At 41.1% G+C, this 14,296-nt stretch overlaps 1 protein-coding gene across 2 annotated transcripts in view; it reads right to left on the bottom strand.

Moving 5' to 3' along the window:
* LRRTM4 (leucine rich repeat transmembrane neuronal 4) overlaps window positions 1-5,869 on the bottom strand; it is an 850,087-nt gene extending 844,218 nt beyond the window's left edge. The window contains exons 1-2 of one of the 2 annotated variants that reach the window (XM_051974149.1): window positions 5,653-5,869; window positions 2,090-3,685 (exon numbers count right to left, since the gene is read on the bottom strand). In XM_051974149.1, coding sequence (XP_051830109.1) covers window positions 2,133-3,685; window positions 5,653-5,656 — 1,557 coding nt within the window. In that variant the 5' untranslated portion in view covers window positions 5,657-5,869 and the 3' untranslated portion in view covers window positions 2,090-2,132. The remainder of the gene's footprint in view (window positions 1-2,089; window positions 3,686-5,652) is intronic. The other variant, XM_051974147.1, reaches the window with a different exon arrangement.
* Window positions 5,870-14,296: the final 8,427 nt, after the last annotated feature.

Genomic DNA, 14,296 nt, shown 5'->3' with positions numbered 1-14,296 from the left:
AAAAAAAATAAAAATCTTTCCCTAAGACTCAGTTGCCTTAATTGTAAGATGATGGGATTGAACTTGTTGATCTTAAATGTCCCTATTAGCTCTCAAATGCCTCTGTGAAGTTCCTTCCTATTTAGTATTCCTCTAAAATGAAGGGAAAAAAATCAGTCATTAGGTAAAACAAGGATACCTAATTAATGTAGTGAAGAGGATCTTCTTCCTTTCCATTCCATTTTGCTCAGCATTTAAGTGGGCACAGACTATAAGGCACCAACAGGAAGAATATTCTTCATCGGTGTTAGCATTTTAAAGTGCTAATGAGGGCTAAAAACTCATTAAGCTTTGTAGAATTTTTTAGAAGACCTTCCACTACCAGATAGGAATCCATAACCTGGGTGCCTTGTTTCCTATTCATCCTAGAATTGCATCAGATGTTCAAAGAAAAATAAGTTTCCCCATTTGCAATGCCTTCAATAGCCCTCACATATATGTGTATATATGTATTTATACATACATATCTATGTATGTTTACATACATAATAGCTATTTTGTAGATTATTTAAACTTCAGTGAATTGCCCCAAAGTGTTTTAGTTACTGGCCAGCTTGACTACAATAGTCTGGTTGGAGTAGAGACAGTTAAATGCTAGAAGAAATTTACTACATTGTTCAGCTGATATGGAAACAGTGGGTGGGGGCTGGAAGGTTGTTGTGAGTCACATGGCTCTAAACTCTCATGAAAAACGTATTTTCCAAAAGCAAGTAACTGTAAATAGAATATCAGACAGCCCCCTGCCAGTCCTGAACCTCTCCTTGTACTGGAGTAGTGGGGTGAGTGTCACCATAATTATTCATGTGTTAAGGTTAACTTTGTCTTAGAAAGAGTGCTATGAATTTATCACAAGTTATGAGCTAAGGGCAGAGACAAAGGGAGCTGTAACTTTTTTTCTGGTCTTTATTATGTATCTACAATTTATCTTAAGACCTACAGTCTTTAAAATGTGTGCTCACTGCTCATGATGCTTTTTTTCCCAAAATCTTAAAAAAAAATGATAATAGGCAAACCTTTAAAATATTGCTTTGAGACATTAGATGAGGCTAAATGAATAGAAAGAGAAAATAGCCAAAACTCAATCCTTTGCCCTTTTCTGTAATGGTATTTATAGTGAGTTTTCGTCTAAGAGATTAACAATACACATCATTTCCTTCTGGGATAACACCAGTAATGACAGTTTATCTCGTGCCTTGAATTGTATAATGGCTAAATCACCTATAGTATCTCAGCCTCTACTGGGCTACCCCTTGTCATGAAGTTACAATTACACAGATCCTCTGATTCCAGACAACCAGCCAGTACGCAATCATAATATGCCTTTAAAAAGAAGCCAGGAAAAAAAAAAAAGTGTCAGGCCCTTCTGATGACAGAGGAAATCCTACATTGAAATAATAATGATCATAAAACCTCCTTGCATTATAGCAGAGCAGACTCCTGACATTCTCTAGGTTGGTATAAAGTTTGAGATGAAAGTAAAAAGTGACAGGTATCCCTGTGTGTTAGACACAGCTATTACCTCCTTGAGTTAGAAACTGTGAAACATTTACAGCAAAATCAACCCTTGGTCAATTTCTCTTTGGTTTATATCCTCTTCAAATCCAGCAATTTTGGTACTTTTTTTTATTATTATTATTATGAACATGGCCTTTCCTTCATTCATATTCATATTCTTAAAAATAAACAAACAAAAAATAACAAACAAACCAGAAAGCCAAGAACCAGACATCAAATCCATACCAGCAAAAGAAAAAGAAAAGAAAAAATGAAAGAAAGAAAGAAAAAAAGAAACAAAAACAGTTCTTAAAAGTCCAACCCCTATGTACAAACTTTAAGAAGTAGATGCCGTAACACGGAGGTTTATTCCAACTTAATCTCATCCTTGAATGAACTTCCTTCAAGTCTCAACTCCTTTAAAAAATAACCACAGTCACTTTCCTGGTGGTTGTAATTTAATTAAATAACCTTTCACACTGAGCAAAACCCCAAAGCAAAAGGCTCATTAATCTTTCTAGTGATTAGAGACACCTCAAGAGCTTCAAACATTTACCTCTCCTTCCCAGCAGCTGAAATGCTTTTAGGAGGATCATGGTTCATACCTCACATTCCCTGGAGCCAGAGATGGTGTATGTGCAAGGCCCTGATCCATTAACTGATACATCCATGGTCTCAGAGTTTGTTGGCTTGTAGTCCACGTAATACTCCTGTAACGGGGAGTTCATTTGTCTTTCGGATTCTCTGGCCTTTTTCCGGCGTCTCTTCATGAGAGAATGCTGCTGGAGTTGTTTCATGCTGGCCGGATAACGCTTCCAAGACACGTAGATCACCAAGAGGATCATAGCCACAGACAGAAAGAGGGCCACACTGCCAGCGATGATCTTGTGGAACGACACATGCTCATACTCTGGCTCTGTGCCAGGCATCTGAAAACCCGGGGAAGGGCTCGGTGTGATTGGAGTCGGTTGGGTGGTTTCCAGTTTGGAGACGGTGGGTTTGAGAACAATCAGAGGCTTCTGGGGCGTTTGCGGGGCCTGATGGGACTTCTCTGTCACAACCACCTGGATTTCGGCACATATATTGTACGTTTCCACCGCGTCGCTGACCTTCTCCCCCTGGATTTGCTTAGGGCCCGCACATATCATGGTGCTCTCTTTATTCCCTTTGAAATTTTTAAGCCAAGAAAAAAGGGGGCAAATGCTCCGACTGCATTCCCACATGTTCCCCGACAAGGTGATGGATATTAAAGAGATCCAAGCATTGACAGTCTCCTGAGAGATGTTGGTGAGCTTGTTGGAATCCAGATTCAACTTCTGCAAGTTGGGCAGACATTTAAAAGTGCCTGGCTCGATCCCTTGGATATCGTTCCCCGATAAATCCAAGTTATGGAGGGAGCTCCAAGTCCACGTCAAGCCTTGGTTGATGGAGCGGATCCGATTCCACTGCAAATAGATGGAGCGAAGGTTGAAGAGCCGGGGAAAGTGAGCGAAGTTGATCTTCGAAAACTGGTTGTGCTCCAGATGGAGCTCCTTCAGCTTCAGGAGGCCGGCGAAAGCATTCCGGGACAGGCTCCGGAGGCGGTTGTAGCCCAGATCCAGAAAGTCCAGGTTCCGGCAGTCTTGGAAGACCCGGATGGGCACTGTCTTCAGAGAGTTGGACCTCAGGTGCAAGATGATCAGCTTCCGGAGGCCCTTGAATTGCTCCGACTGCAAGGTCTGCAGTTTATTGTAGGAGAGGTCCAGGTTCCGGAGGTTGGGAACCGGATGGAATGTCTTGTTGTGCAGGTGGGTGATCTTATTGGAACTCAGGATCAACTCCTTCAGCCTGCGGATCCCCTGAAAGGCGTCCTCGTCCACAGAGCTGATGTAATTATGGTCCAGATAGAGCCACACAAGCTGATTCAGCCCGGCAAACTGATTGGCTTTCAGTTTCTGGATGCTGTTGAAGCGCAACGATAAGCCCTGAGACCCACCAGAGATGTTCCTGGGGATGTCTGCGAAGGCGTGAGACTCACAGTACACGATTTTCCCATCGCACCTGCAGTTTCTGGGGCAAGGTCTCTGAGCACCCGTGAGCATCACGAGCAGGACTGTGGGTAACAGCACCAGGACCACGCTCATGCCTCTCAGCTGCTTAATTAAATGGAAACCTACAAGAGAGGGGGGGGGGGGAAACCAAAACAAAACAAGTGGGCTTTTGAGGCGAGGTAACTCTCTCCCTAGCAGCTTTCCATGGGGGAGATGGGGCTTTAGAGAGCTTGGGCAGGTGGGGAGTATAAAAGGCAGTTTACTGCTTTCCCTCCCCCCCCCTTTCTTTTCCTAAGGCATGATTTTCCTTATCACTGCATAGGAGCTCTTAAGGAAGTGTCTCTTTCTTGATGCTCAATTACTTTGGGGATGATTTATGGGTCTCTGGAGCTGGGCACGGGCTCCTCGAGTTCCAGCCGTCCCTATGTTCATCAGCTTGATACGTTGCAGGGATTTTCTTATCATCTGACACCATAGTTCTAACAAGTAACATATTTGTCAAGTCACTGTATTCAGTGCCGGCCACTGAAAGAAGTGCGGCTTCTGGGGGGTGGGGGTGGGGGGGTGCTACTTAATAAACCCATCGCTTCTAAACCCTTCTCGATTGGGGGAGGGGGGAGTGATTGTTTAACAGAACCGCAGAGGGAAGAGTTATAGGTTGTAAAGTTTCCCCTGCCGTATAATGCGTGCCCCTCGCCTAATAGGAAGCTGGGATGCCAGGATGCCAGGTCTGGGAGATGACACGGGGACGGATCCCGGCAGCCACTGGAGCGTGGCGTGAAGACTAATAACCCAGAGCACCAATTCCGGGCTCCTAATAAATGCCGACGTAATAAACAGACGAGAGAGAGAGAGAGAGAGAGAGCGAGCTGCGTTTGGGTCCCTGGTCCATGATCCCTGCGTGGCGTGCGGCGGATACTGCAAAGTTTCCCTCGCCAGGGGCCGGGGCAACGTTCCCCGCCGGACCGGAAAGGGTCGGTGGCTGGGAGAGTTAGGTTAAGGAAGCCACTCAGTCGCTCTTTCAGATTCAGGGACTGATTAAGGGAACAGATCCGACTACTTTCTCTCCTTCAAGTCCGCGTCCTCCCCGCCCCCTCCAACCCCCAGTAATGTCAGGACTGCTGGGCTCCCGCAAAGTTGCGCCGCTTCTAGCAATCGGCTTTCGTTTCCCTGTCGTTTGGATTTGCCAGCTCTTCTCTCCTCTCTCAATAATGGTTTTAGTATTTCTCGGGGGAGGGGGGAGAGACAAAATAAAGACTTCGCTCGCCTGCAGTTTTCCCTTTCGCATATTCCTAATTTGAAAACAAGAGCAATCGGCACGGAGCCTTCCTCTCAAAATCCTGTCTTCCAGGGGGAACGGCTTTTTTTTTTTTTTTTTCTCTTTTAATTTAGACCCTGATCTTGCGCTGTGCTCTCTCCTCGCCAGCCCCAGTCTCACTGAAATACGTTCCAGTTATTCCAGACAGGAGAAGGGAGTGGGGGTGCTAGAGAGAAAAAAAGGGGGGGAAGGCAGTCACACTTGAAAAAATAAGGCTGGCAAATGACTGCTTGAAATTTGGAAGCTGGGTTAGGGCTCTGGCTTCAAATACAGGAACAATGCTGGTGAAATCACCTCTAAAGTAACAATGACACCCCCAAACGCACACACAAACAACACAAGCTGCAAAGTGTTAAGTAGCCTCCTGCCAACCAAGGGGACTCAGAGCATGGGTAATATTATCCTGGAATCAGGAGGCAGCCCTGTGATTGTGTAGCCCACAGATCCCAATCTGGCTATGCAGGAGCAGCTAGAGATCATCTGAGGAGGCATCCCTTTTTAAGAGTCTGGTCAACTCCTTTCTGGGCATTTACAGAATCATTGTATATTGAGGGGGGGGGAGAAGGTTGCAGGGGGGAAAGGATGGAGGGGAATGATCTAAAAATATTCTAACAAGTCCAGTGAGTCACCTGGCCAAGTGATGCCCTACTGCTGGCTGCCACCCCCCCATCACCCCCCTACCCTTCTGTCAGCCTTAATGCCCTGCTGAGTCTATTCCTCCCCCCCAGAGTCAGAGCTCTGATGAGAAGGAAATAACAAAAGTTCACTTACCCATCCTTTGTCATCCAAAAGCAGCTCCCCCTCTCTTTCTTCCTTTCCTTCCTTCCTTCCTCCCTCAGGTCTCTTCTTGCTGGCTTCCTGGTCTTTAATCCACCACAGCCTTCATGCCATGGGTACAGCTGTCACTCACAACCATCATGATCGGGCATGTGTGCCAGGAACCCACACAAAGTTCCCCAGAGAGGACAAGGGGGGAAAAAAAGAAAGAAAGAAAAGAAAAGAAAAGAAAAAAAAAAAGAAGAAGAAATGGGGGTTGGGGAAGGGGGGAGGGAGGAAGCAGGTGGGGGAGGGAGGGGAGGAGGGACCAGGCTCTAGGCTCTAAGGGCCATTGTGTAATTGACCAGAGGGCCCCAGGCTGAAACTGACAATCCCTGTGAAAGGGCCCTAGCGCCTCGCAGGGAAGGCAACCAACTTCTCTGAAGAGCTTCCCCCCAGTACCTGGCATTCCTTATGGCGCTGCCTTTGGCCATGCCCGGCTCCTGCCAGGCATCCTCTGGGGCCCCCCCTCACTTCTGGGAGCAAGCAGGCCTCCCTCCCGGGGCTGGAGGGCAGAGCTCCCCAGCCCGGGGATTTCAGAAGCGAGGCTGGCTCTGTTTCTCCATTGAGCAGGGCAGGTCTAGAGCGCTTTGTAGCTAGGCTGAGAGGCAGCTCTTGTCTAATTCCGAAGGCTTTCCCTGAGACTGATGGTGCTCCGAGCTTGTTGGTGCTAATGCTTTCGTTTGTGATACACTGAGTGCCCTCCACTGGAGAAAACAGATCGCACATTAAAGGCATGAACAAGTGAGCCTGTCAAGGCTCTGCAGCCTTCCCTCTCTTGTTCAGACAGGAAAATTAAAGGCACAGAAACACAACTCCCCCCCCCATTACTAAATGTTTATGGAAAAGACCCCCTTCCACTGACTGCAAAACTAAGTAAAACACCTGTTCCCTCCATATTTAGCATCCAGCAGTCTTTATTTAAAGGAGGTCCTGACCAGAATATGTATTCCCTCTGCAAATTACAAATATTTTATTATCCTGATGCAACAGGGGAACTGGTGCATCTCCTAAGGCTCCCTTCCCCCTCATCCCTTCTCCTTGGTTTGCTTTGATTTTTAAAAGAAACGACTTAGAAATAGGGCTGAGCAAATTGGGCTGAGGATAATGCAGAGCAGGTACTTATAACTGGTAGTTAAAAACAAAGTAGTGAAGTCCATCATTAACAGGGTATTAAAGAAAAGGAGAGAGAGAGGAAAAAAAGGACAGGCCTTAGAATCAGAAAAAGGGAAGGCTCAGGTCCCACCTTTCCAAGTTTATTAGAAACAAATCTTCCTGAACTCAATAATCCAGCCCAACTTGGATAAGTGGTATTATGGTACATGGTATGTCAATTTCCAACTCCAGGCTTTTGCCCAAGCCATCCTCCCCCTCTCCCCCCATTAGGAGGCATTTCTCCTTTATTTCTTCCACTTGGCATTCCTTATTTCCTTCAAAAAGCAACTCAAGCTATCTTCTATATGAAACTTTCCCTGATCTTCCCACTTCTGGTTTTCCTGCCTTTCAAAGTTATCTTGTACTTACTATAAATCTAAATAGATATTTACATATAAATAATACATTTAATTATGCTTATATGATATATATCGTATTCCATATATAGCTATATATTATATTTACATCTAATACATACATATACACACATATTTATATGCATAATATGTGTATTGATGGATATAGATGTATAAATATCTATATATGCATTTTATGCATCTGAGGGCAGATAGTTGCCACAGTGGATAGAGTGCCAAGCCTGGAAGCAGGCAGTTCTGGGTTCAAAACTAGTTTCCAATGCTTAGCAACTGTGTGATTCTGGACAAGTCAGTATATCCTGTTTGCCCCAGTTTTCTCATCTGTAGAATGAGCTGGGAAAGGAAATGGCAAACAACTTCAGAATCTTTGCCAAAAAAAACCCAAATCAGGTCACAAAAGTCAGCCAAATCTGAACAATGACAACAATTATGAAAGAGAGATGGGGTTCATACTAGAAAACTCCCTCTTTTTTTAAAGTAAGGGAAACTACTAAATTTAATTAGAATATATAACAAATATGGCAATCAATCAGCAGAGCCTAGCATGCAGTAGGTAGGTAATAAATGTCAATTCCGAGACATTCACCTAAGTGTGACAGGAAATCTGCACAAATCGTTTGATGGAAATGGTTATGCTCTATGTGAAATCAGGAAATGAGAATTGAAATATCTAATATCTTAGTAGTAGAAGTCTTCACTCAAATCCATAAGAAATTGCTTCTGGGGCAGACAAGAACCTTTGCCTCAGGGTCCCAACTCTTTCCCCTACCCAACTGGTAAAAAAAAAAAAAAACAGTTAAATTTATTAAAAGATGAACATCTGAATTTTTAATCAACATTCTTGGTGTCCCAGGGATGCCAAAAAATGATCAAAATAGCTGTATTCATTCTAGGACACATTGGATATTATACAGAAATATTCACACTAGGATTTTCACACTTCTAGAGTTGTTTTAGTTCTTATATTCAAGTTCATAGAAAGTTCAAACTTTCCATGAACTTGAATGAGGCAAATTATATTTTTATTTTTTGTTAGCCAAAATTTAGTATTTCCTTCAGCTATTTAATAATTCTGAGAAGGGTTTCATTCATAAGTTTCCCCCAGAGTAGTGAACTAGTAAAAGTCTCTCTCCTTCCCTTCTTCTCTCACTCCCCTTTTCTCTCTCTCTCTCTGTCTCTGTCTCTCTCTCTCTCTCTGTCTCTCTGTCTCTCTCTCTCTCTCTCTCTCTCTCTCTCTCTCTCTCTCTCTCTCTCTCTCTCTCACACACACACACACACACACACACACACACACACACACGGAGAAAGAGAGTGAGATTGAGAGAGTGAAGTGAAAGAGAGTGAGAGTGTGAGAAAGAAAGAAAAGAGAAAGAAAAAGAAAAAAAGAAAAAGAAAAAGAGAGAGAGTTAAGAATCCCTTCTCTACAAGAAGCTAATTCTTCTTCAACTCTTATGTGGGTGCTAGCCAAAACACATGCAGGAATCATGATTTACCTCCTTTGCTATATGTGATTTCTAAGATTGGATGCTTTATGTAGTAGTAAAAAAACTTTAGGGGTAGAAATGTTTTGTAGCAATTATACTATCATAGTTAAGTTTCATTTGAAAAAAAAAAACTTTTTAAGTCTGTCTCAGTAAGAGACAATAGCTGAAGATCAATAGGGGAAGCATTATGGTGAGGGATAATGAGAATTAAAAATGATTCTTTAAATTCTCAGGGCCACTAAAACTTTGAAGGGAAATGTTGCTATGTTTCAAGAATCCTGACAAATTTTAGGAAAACAAATCCAATTGAGCAAGTTCATCCATGAACTCAGAGGTTGCCTGGAAATAGAGAAAACCAGTATATATCAGGCAAATGGTGACAGTGCTTTGGTGATGGTGATTTGATTACTATAGCTAGAATGGATTGGGAGGAAGGATTCATTCACAGGTGTATGTCGTGAAGATGAAGAATAAGGTTCAAGCTAAATCTGCTGCATACTCCCTAATGAAAGTCTGCAGGGGTCCTCTAACTTTTTAAATAGGGGGCCAATTCACTGTCCCTCAGACTGTTGGAGGGCCGGAGTATAGGAAAAACAAAAACTTTGTTTTGTGGGCCTTTAAATAAAGAAACTTCATAGCCCTGGGTGAGGGGGATAAAGGTCCTCAGCTGCTGCATCTGACCCGTGGGCCGTAGTTTGAGGACCTCTATTGCTAGCCTAGAGTATCAGGGCCAGAACTTGGAATACCATGTCAAAGTACATATACAATACAGATAAGAGGTAAGCACTTAAAAAATTGAATATTCATTTACTGAGCACCTACTATGTTTATGTAAAAAGCACTTTACAAATATGATCTCATTTGATCCTTATAATAAGCTTGGGAAGCGGATAATATTATTATTTCCATTTTATAGTTGATGAAACTGAGGCAAAGAAAACTTAAATGACACTCGCTGTCATTTAGTGTCAGAAGCTGGTTTTCCATTTGTCTTTCAGAAAAAAATGCCCATTGCTTTATCCATTGTACTACTGCTTAATAAATGATTCTTATTAACTTACTGAGACCTAACTTGTGAATGTTCCCCCCATCAGAATTGCTGTGTATGTGTGTATATAATTTGTGTGTTTTGTACACGTTGATTAGTGCATATATTTTGCTTCTAAGAAAGAGATAGTCCCTTCTGTTTAAGGACAATATCATTCCTATCTTTGCGTGCTTTGTGTCCAGCACAGTATGTGGCATATAGTAGGTGCTTAATAAGTGTTTATTGATTGCTTAATCAAATGAAATAAGAAAGATGGAAAATAGCAAATCACATTGTCCCTCAGTGTCTGGACTATTAGTTTCTGCTGAGCTGTTCCTGTATATCCATCAGGGAAGGATTTTCACAATTAAAATCTTCTACATAAATGAAATTACAGATCTATAGATAGAAAAGAACAAGAAAAATTAAAAAATGATATTCACCTTTAAATATGTGAGCAACATTTTTTTTTAAATTGATGTAAAGATCATCTCTTTTATAAAAGGAAAAAAACCCAAACAAGTGGCAGAAGTCATCCTCATTATTATCAGGGATGTTCATAGAGGCTGCAGACTATTTTGCATGTAGAACTGTATTGACAATTCATGCCCTTACAAGGGGGAAAAATGGGTGAGATTAGTGATTAGCAAGAGAATCCAAGTGTAAAGTTTGCAATTCAGTTTATATAACACTTCATTGGAGGTTCCTCATAGTCTTTTCAGGGAGGTCCTGGGGGTCTTGTTTTCTCTAAGGACAAGAAAAATGTGTGTGGTTATGTGGTAGGTGGCAGCAAGCTGCAATTTAAAATGGGAAGCAAAATTCTGAAGTGTGAGGAAAGGATATCATCGGGAAGAAAGGGAAGTGGTCACTTGGTAAGAGAGAGATATAACAGATGAACAGGTATAGACCTCCATTGGCATCTTCTCTTAACATAGAGGGTGGCGATTAGGTGATACATTGAATTAAGCACTGGAGAATCAAGAAGATCTGAATTCAAATCCAACCTCAGACACTGGCTGTGTGAAGTTGGGCAAGTCATATAAATTTCATTTGACTCAGTTTCCTCATTTGTAAATGGGAATAATACCAGGAGGCCTTTTATGTTTCTTAGGCTTGCTGTGAGGATAGAATGAATTATTTGTTAAGGGCTCTATTATGATGACCACGTATTTAAAACCAGCCAGGAGTCAGGAATTCAGGTGAAGGGGAAAATCTTCAATCTTTATTCTTTTTGAGATGAAGAAGGATTAGCGATAGCAATATGGGCAGCTGTGACAAGAAGCCAGCCAGCAGTCTCTCTTTTCACTTCCCTTTCCACTCCCCTGCCACCACCCACCAAAAATGTCATTTCCTATACAGCACATCAGGATTTGCACAAAGAGTGGGCGGGGCCATTCTTTCTCCAAGCATATATATATTAATAGAGTATAATCCAATTACTATTTAGCCTCACGTGCTTGGGAATTCAGTGCATCAACTCAAGCCTCAGCCCATTACACTCTACAAACCTAAAGCATTATAGAAATATAAGATCATGATGATGGTAAAAGGGAAAAAGCTTCCAGCATGTCAATTAATGGTTGGTGATCTAAATCTTTGTAGGAAACTCTCAAATCAATGAAATCATTGGCCCTGGTTTTTCATGTGTGGATATGTCCTTTCAATCCAATGCCTGATACATAATAGGCACACAACAAATGCTTGTTGTTTAATTTTTTAATCCTTGGAATATCAATATTTTATGAAGGAAGAAACTGAGACTTAGAACGGTCAAATGGCTCACCTGTGGTCGTAAAACTAGCGACATAGGTAGAATTAGAGTATGGTGTCCTCTTAACTCTAGGTCCAACACCCTATGTTCCATTTAATTCAGTTCAGTCCACTTCGATCCAACTCAACCCAATTACACAAACATTTATTAAACACCCACTGTGTAAGAAAGCAGGTAAGGTATCGACTGAGTGCAATGCCAGGTAACCCAATAACTTAATCACAGCTGGAAATATTTCCAGGCTCTTTCCCTAACTTCTTCCAAATTGAGTAAATAAATTGGTTCCAGGTTGATAAATTTCAGCCTCACTAAAGGTTTGAGCACTCTGTTGTGATTCCTGGGCATACACTAGTAACCTGGAAAATTCCCTGAAAGGAGAGAGAAACATGAATTGTTTCAGAGAAAGTAAAAAGCTAGGGCACATTTGGCAGCTGAACTTAGACTGAACTTCAGAAAACTTCAAGTAAACCCCCCCATCAAGAAAAACTTTTTTTTGGCTCCCTTCATTTATTCATTTCATATTCATCTGTCAAACCATAGCTTTTCCACAACCCAGAAGCATGAACCAGTAAGATGCTGCAAATGAGAGATTGCTGGGTAAGATTCCTAACCTAATTTTACAAATGCAAGAAGTTTAAATGAGATTTAGATAAGCATCTGCTCTTTGTGCAGATTATTGCAAATAAAATGTTTGAAAAAAAACAGTACTTGGTTATGGATTGCCTATGTAAATATTAATAGCCAAGAAGACTTTTGTTAAGAATAATAATTAACATACAAGTTGACCTTAAATATACACACTGACTTCTTATCTGCAGAAATGGGAATTTCCTTATCTTTCTCCCAAGACACACACACACACACACACACATATTCACACACACTGTTCCTCCCTTCTTCCTGATACCATACACACACTACTTCCTTATCTGGAATTTGAGATCTAATATTCTATCATGAAAACTTCATCCATTTTCATTGAGGAGGAAAAATACTGGGGAAGAAGGAGACAGGTAAGTAGGGTAATACTCTGAACTATTAACAGTCAATAGTATCTTAAGGTGAATCACAGTCTTCAAAAATCTGATACTTTCTGTAAAAAGGTGTGAAGGGCTTTAGGCACATAATGGCAAGTAGAAGTTGATTGTTTTGGCAGCTATTTTTGGGGTGTTCTTTGGGGTGTGCTATTAAATGTTTAACAACCAGGCTTCCTAGAAAACAAATCATATCCTCACATTTTAGCATTTAATTAGAATTATTGGCACTTTCTTAAGTTCTGGCAATGAGCAAAAAATAAATCCCCTGATTTGCAGGGAATTTCTGAGGTGTAAATGTTCACCTTAAACATTTAACAAATCAGTTTATCATACCTGGTTAGAATTAGTTAGCATTCACTCTCCTGTTACTATTCCCCAAAGAGAATTCATTAGATGGGATTTTTCAAAGTTTCAGTGTAGTTTTAAGATGTTAAAATTTAAAGCTGCACTCAGATTTTGGATACCCTGAATTTGCCACAAAAGCACGAATCCTCCTAATTTTCCAATTTTTATCACAAGTATAACTTCTACTCTGTCCTTTCCTCATCATCAATCCCATAACAATCAGGAACACAGTCATTTTATTCTTATGGCTAAAACATCTCTCACCTCTATTGCTTTTCTTCAATCAGGCTCCAATTACCTGCCTTGGGGTCAGAAGATCATAGACATAGAGATGGAATCAATTTCTACAGTGAATTAGTCCATCCAAAGATAACCTGTATTCCAGGAAATGGTAAGAGATTTATTCAGAATCTCCTAAGTACCTTTGTTAGTCAATAAACATTTATTGAACAGCTACTGTTTACTCAGGCATTGCTAGAATCAAGATTCAAATCCAGTACTTGTTTCAGATCCAGCAATCTTTTTCAATGCAATAATGCCAGCCTGAGTCATTTCTTTTCCTGAACAATTGCAATGACTCCTAATTATTTCCTTTTTTTTTTCCAATGCCATCTCTTCCCAACTTCAACACAACTATAAAATAATCTTTCAAAATCAGAGATCATCAGCCCATTCAACTGCTGGATGAAATACATTGGCTTCAGACTGTCTCTTGAATCAAATACAAATCCCTTTGTTTGGGTTGTAAAGTCTTTCATAAGTTGTTTCTTAAAACGTTGGCTCTGGAGTCAAAGATCTTCAATCAAATCTGGCCATTGGTACTTTTTACCTTAAGTTACTTTCAGCAAACCAATTAACCATCCTGGGACTCACTTTCTGTCTATGTAAAATATAAGGGTTGGGGCTAAACAAATTCTCATTCATGCTCATTTGACCCTTTCCAAGTAATTTTAAATTGTATTTCATTCTAGCAGAATAAGATTATTACTTTTGTGCACAGATATGTTTCAATGTCTTTTCCCAAGCAATCCCTAAAATCTGAAATCATGTTCATCCCCTCTCTCAGTATCCCTACTTTCCTTAAAGGCTTAGCTCAAGGAGCATCTCTTGCAGAGTTTTCCAAACCCTTCCCACCAAGGTTCCAATGATAGCAGGAAAGTCAGTGATTCAAAAACCTTATTTCTCTAATTGAATGTTCAGGTCTTTTAAAGTACCACAAATTTAGATCTGGAAAAAATCTTTTGGAAAGAAAACCCTGATTTTACAAATGAGAAAACTGAGTTTGACTGAGTTTGAGATGGTTAACAATTTTATCTGGGACACACACACACACACACACACACACACACACACACACACACACATATATATATATATATATATATACATATTTAGGGAGTGAG

The sequence above is a fragment of the Antechinus flavipes genome, chromosome 2 (genome assembly GCF_016432865.1).
Source record: "Antechinus flavipes isolate AdamAnt ecotype Samford, QLD, Australia chromosome 2, AdamAnt_v2, whole genome shotgun sequence".
Taxonomy (NCBI): Eukaryota; Metazoa; Chordata; class Mammalia; order Dasyuromorphia; family Dasyuridae; genus Antechinus; species Antechinus flavipes.
The sequence above is the reverse complement of the archived record's forward strand: the minus strand, read 5'-3'. Positions and strand labels throughout refer to the sequence as shown.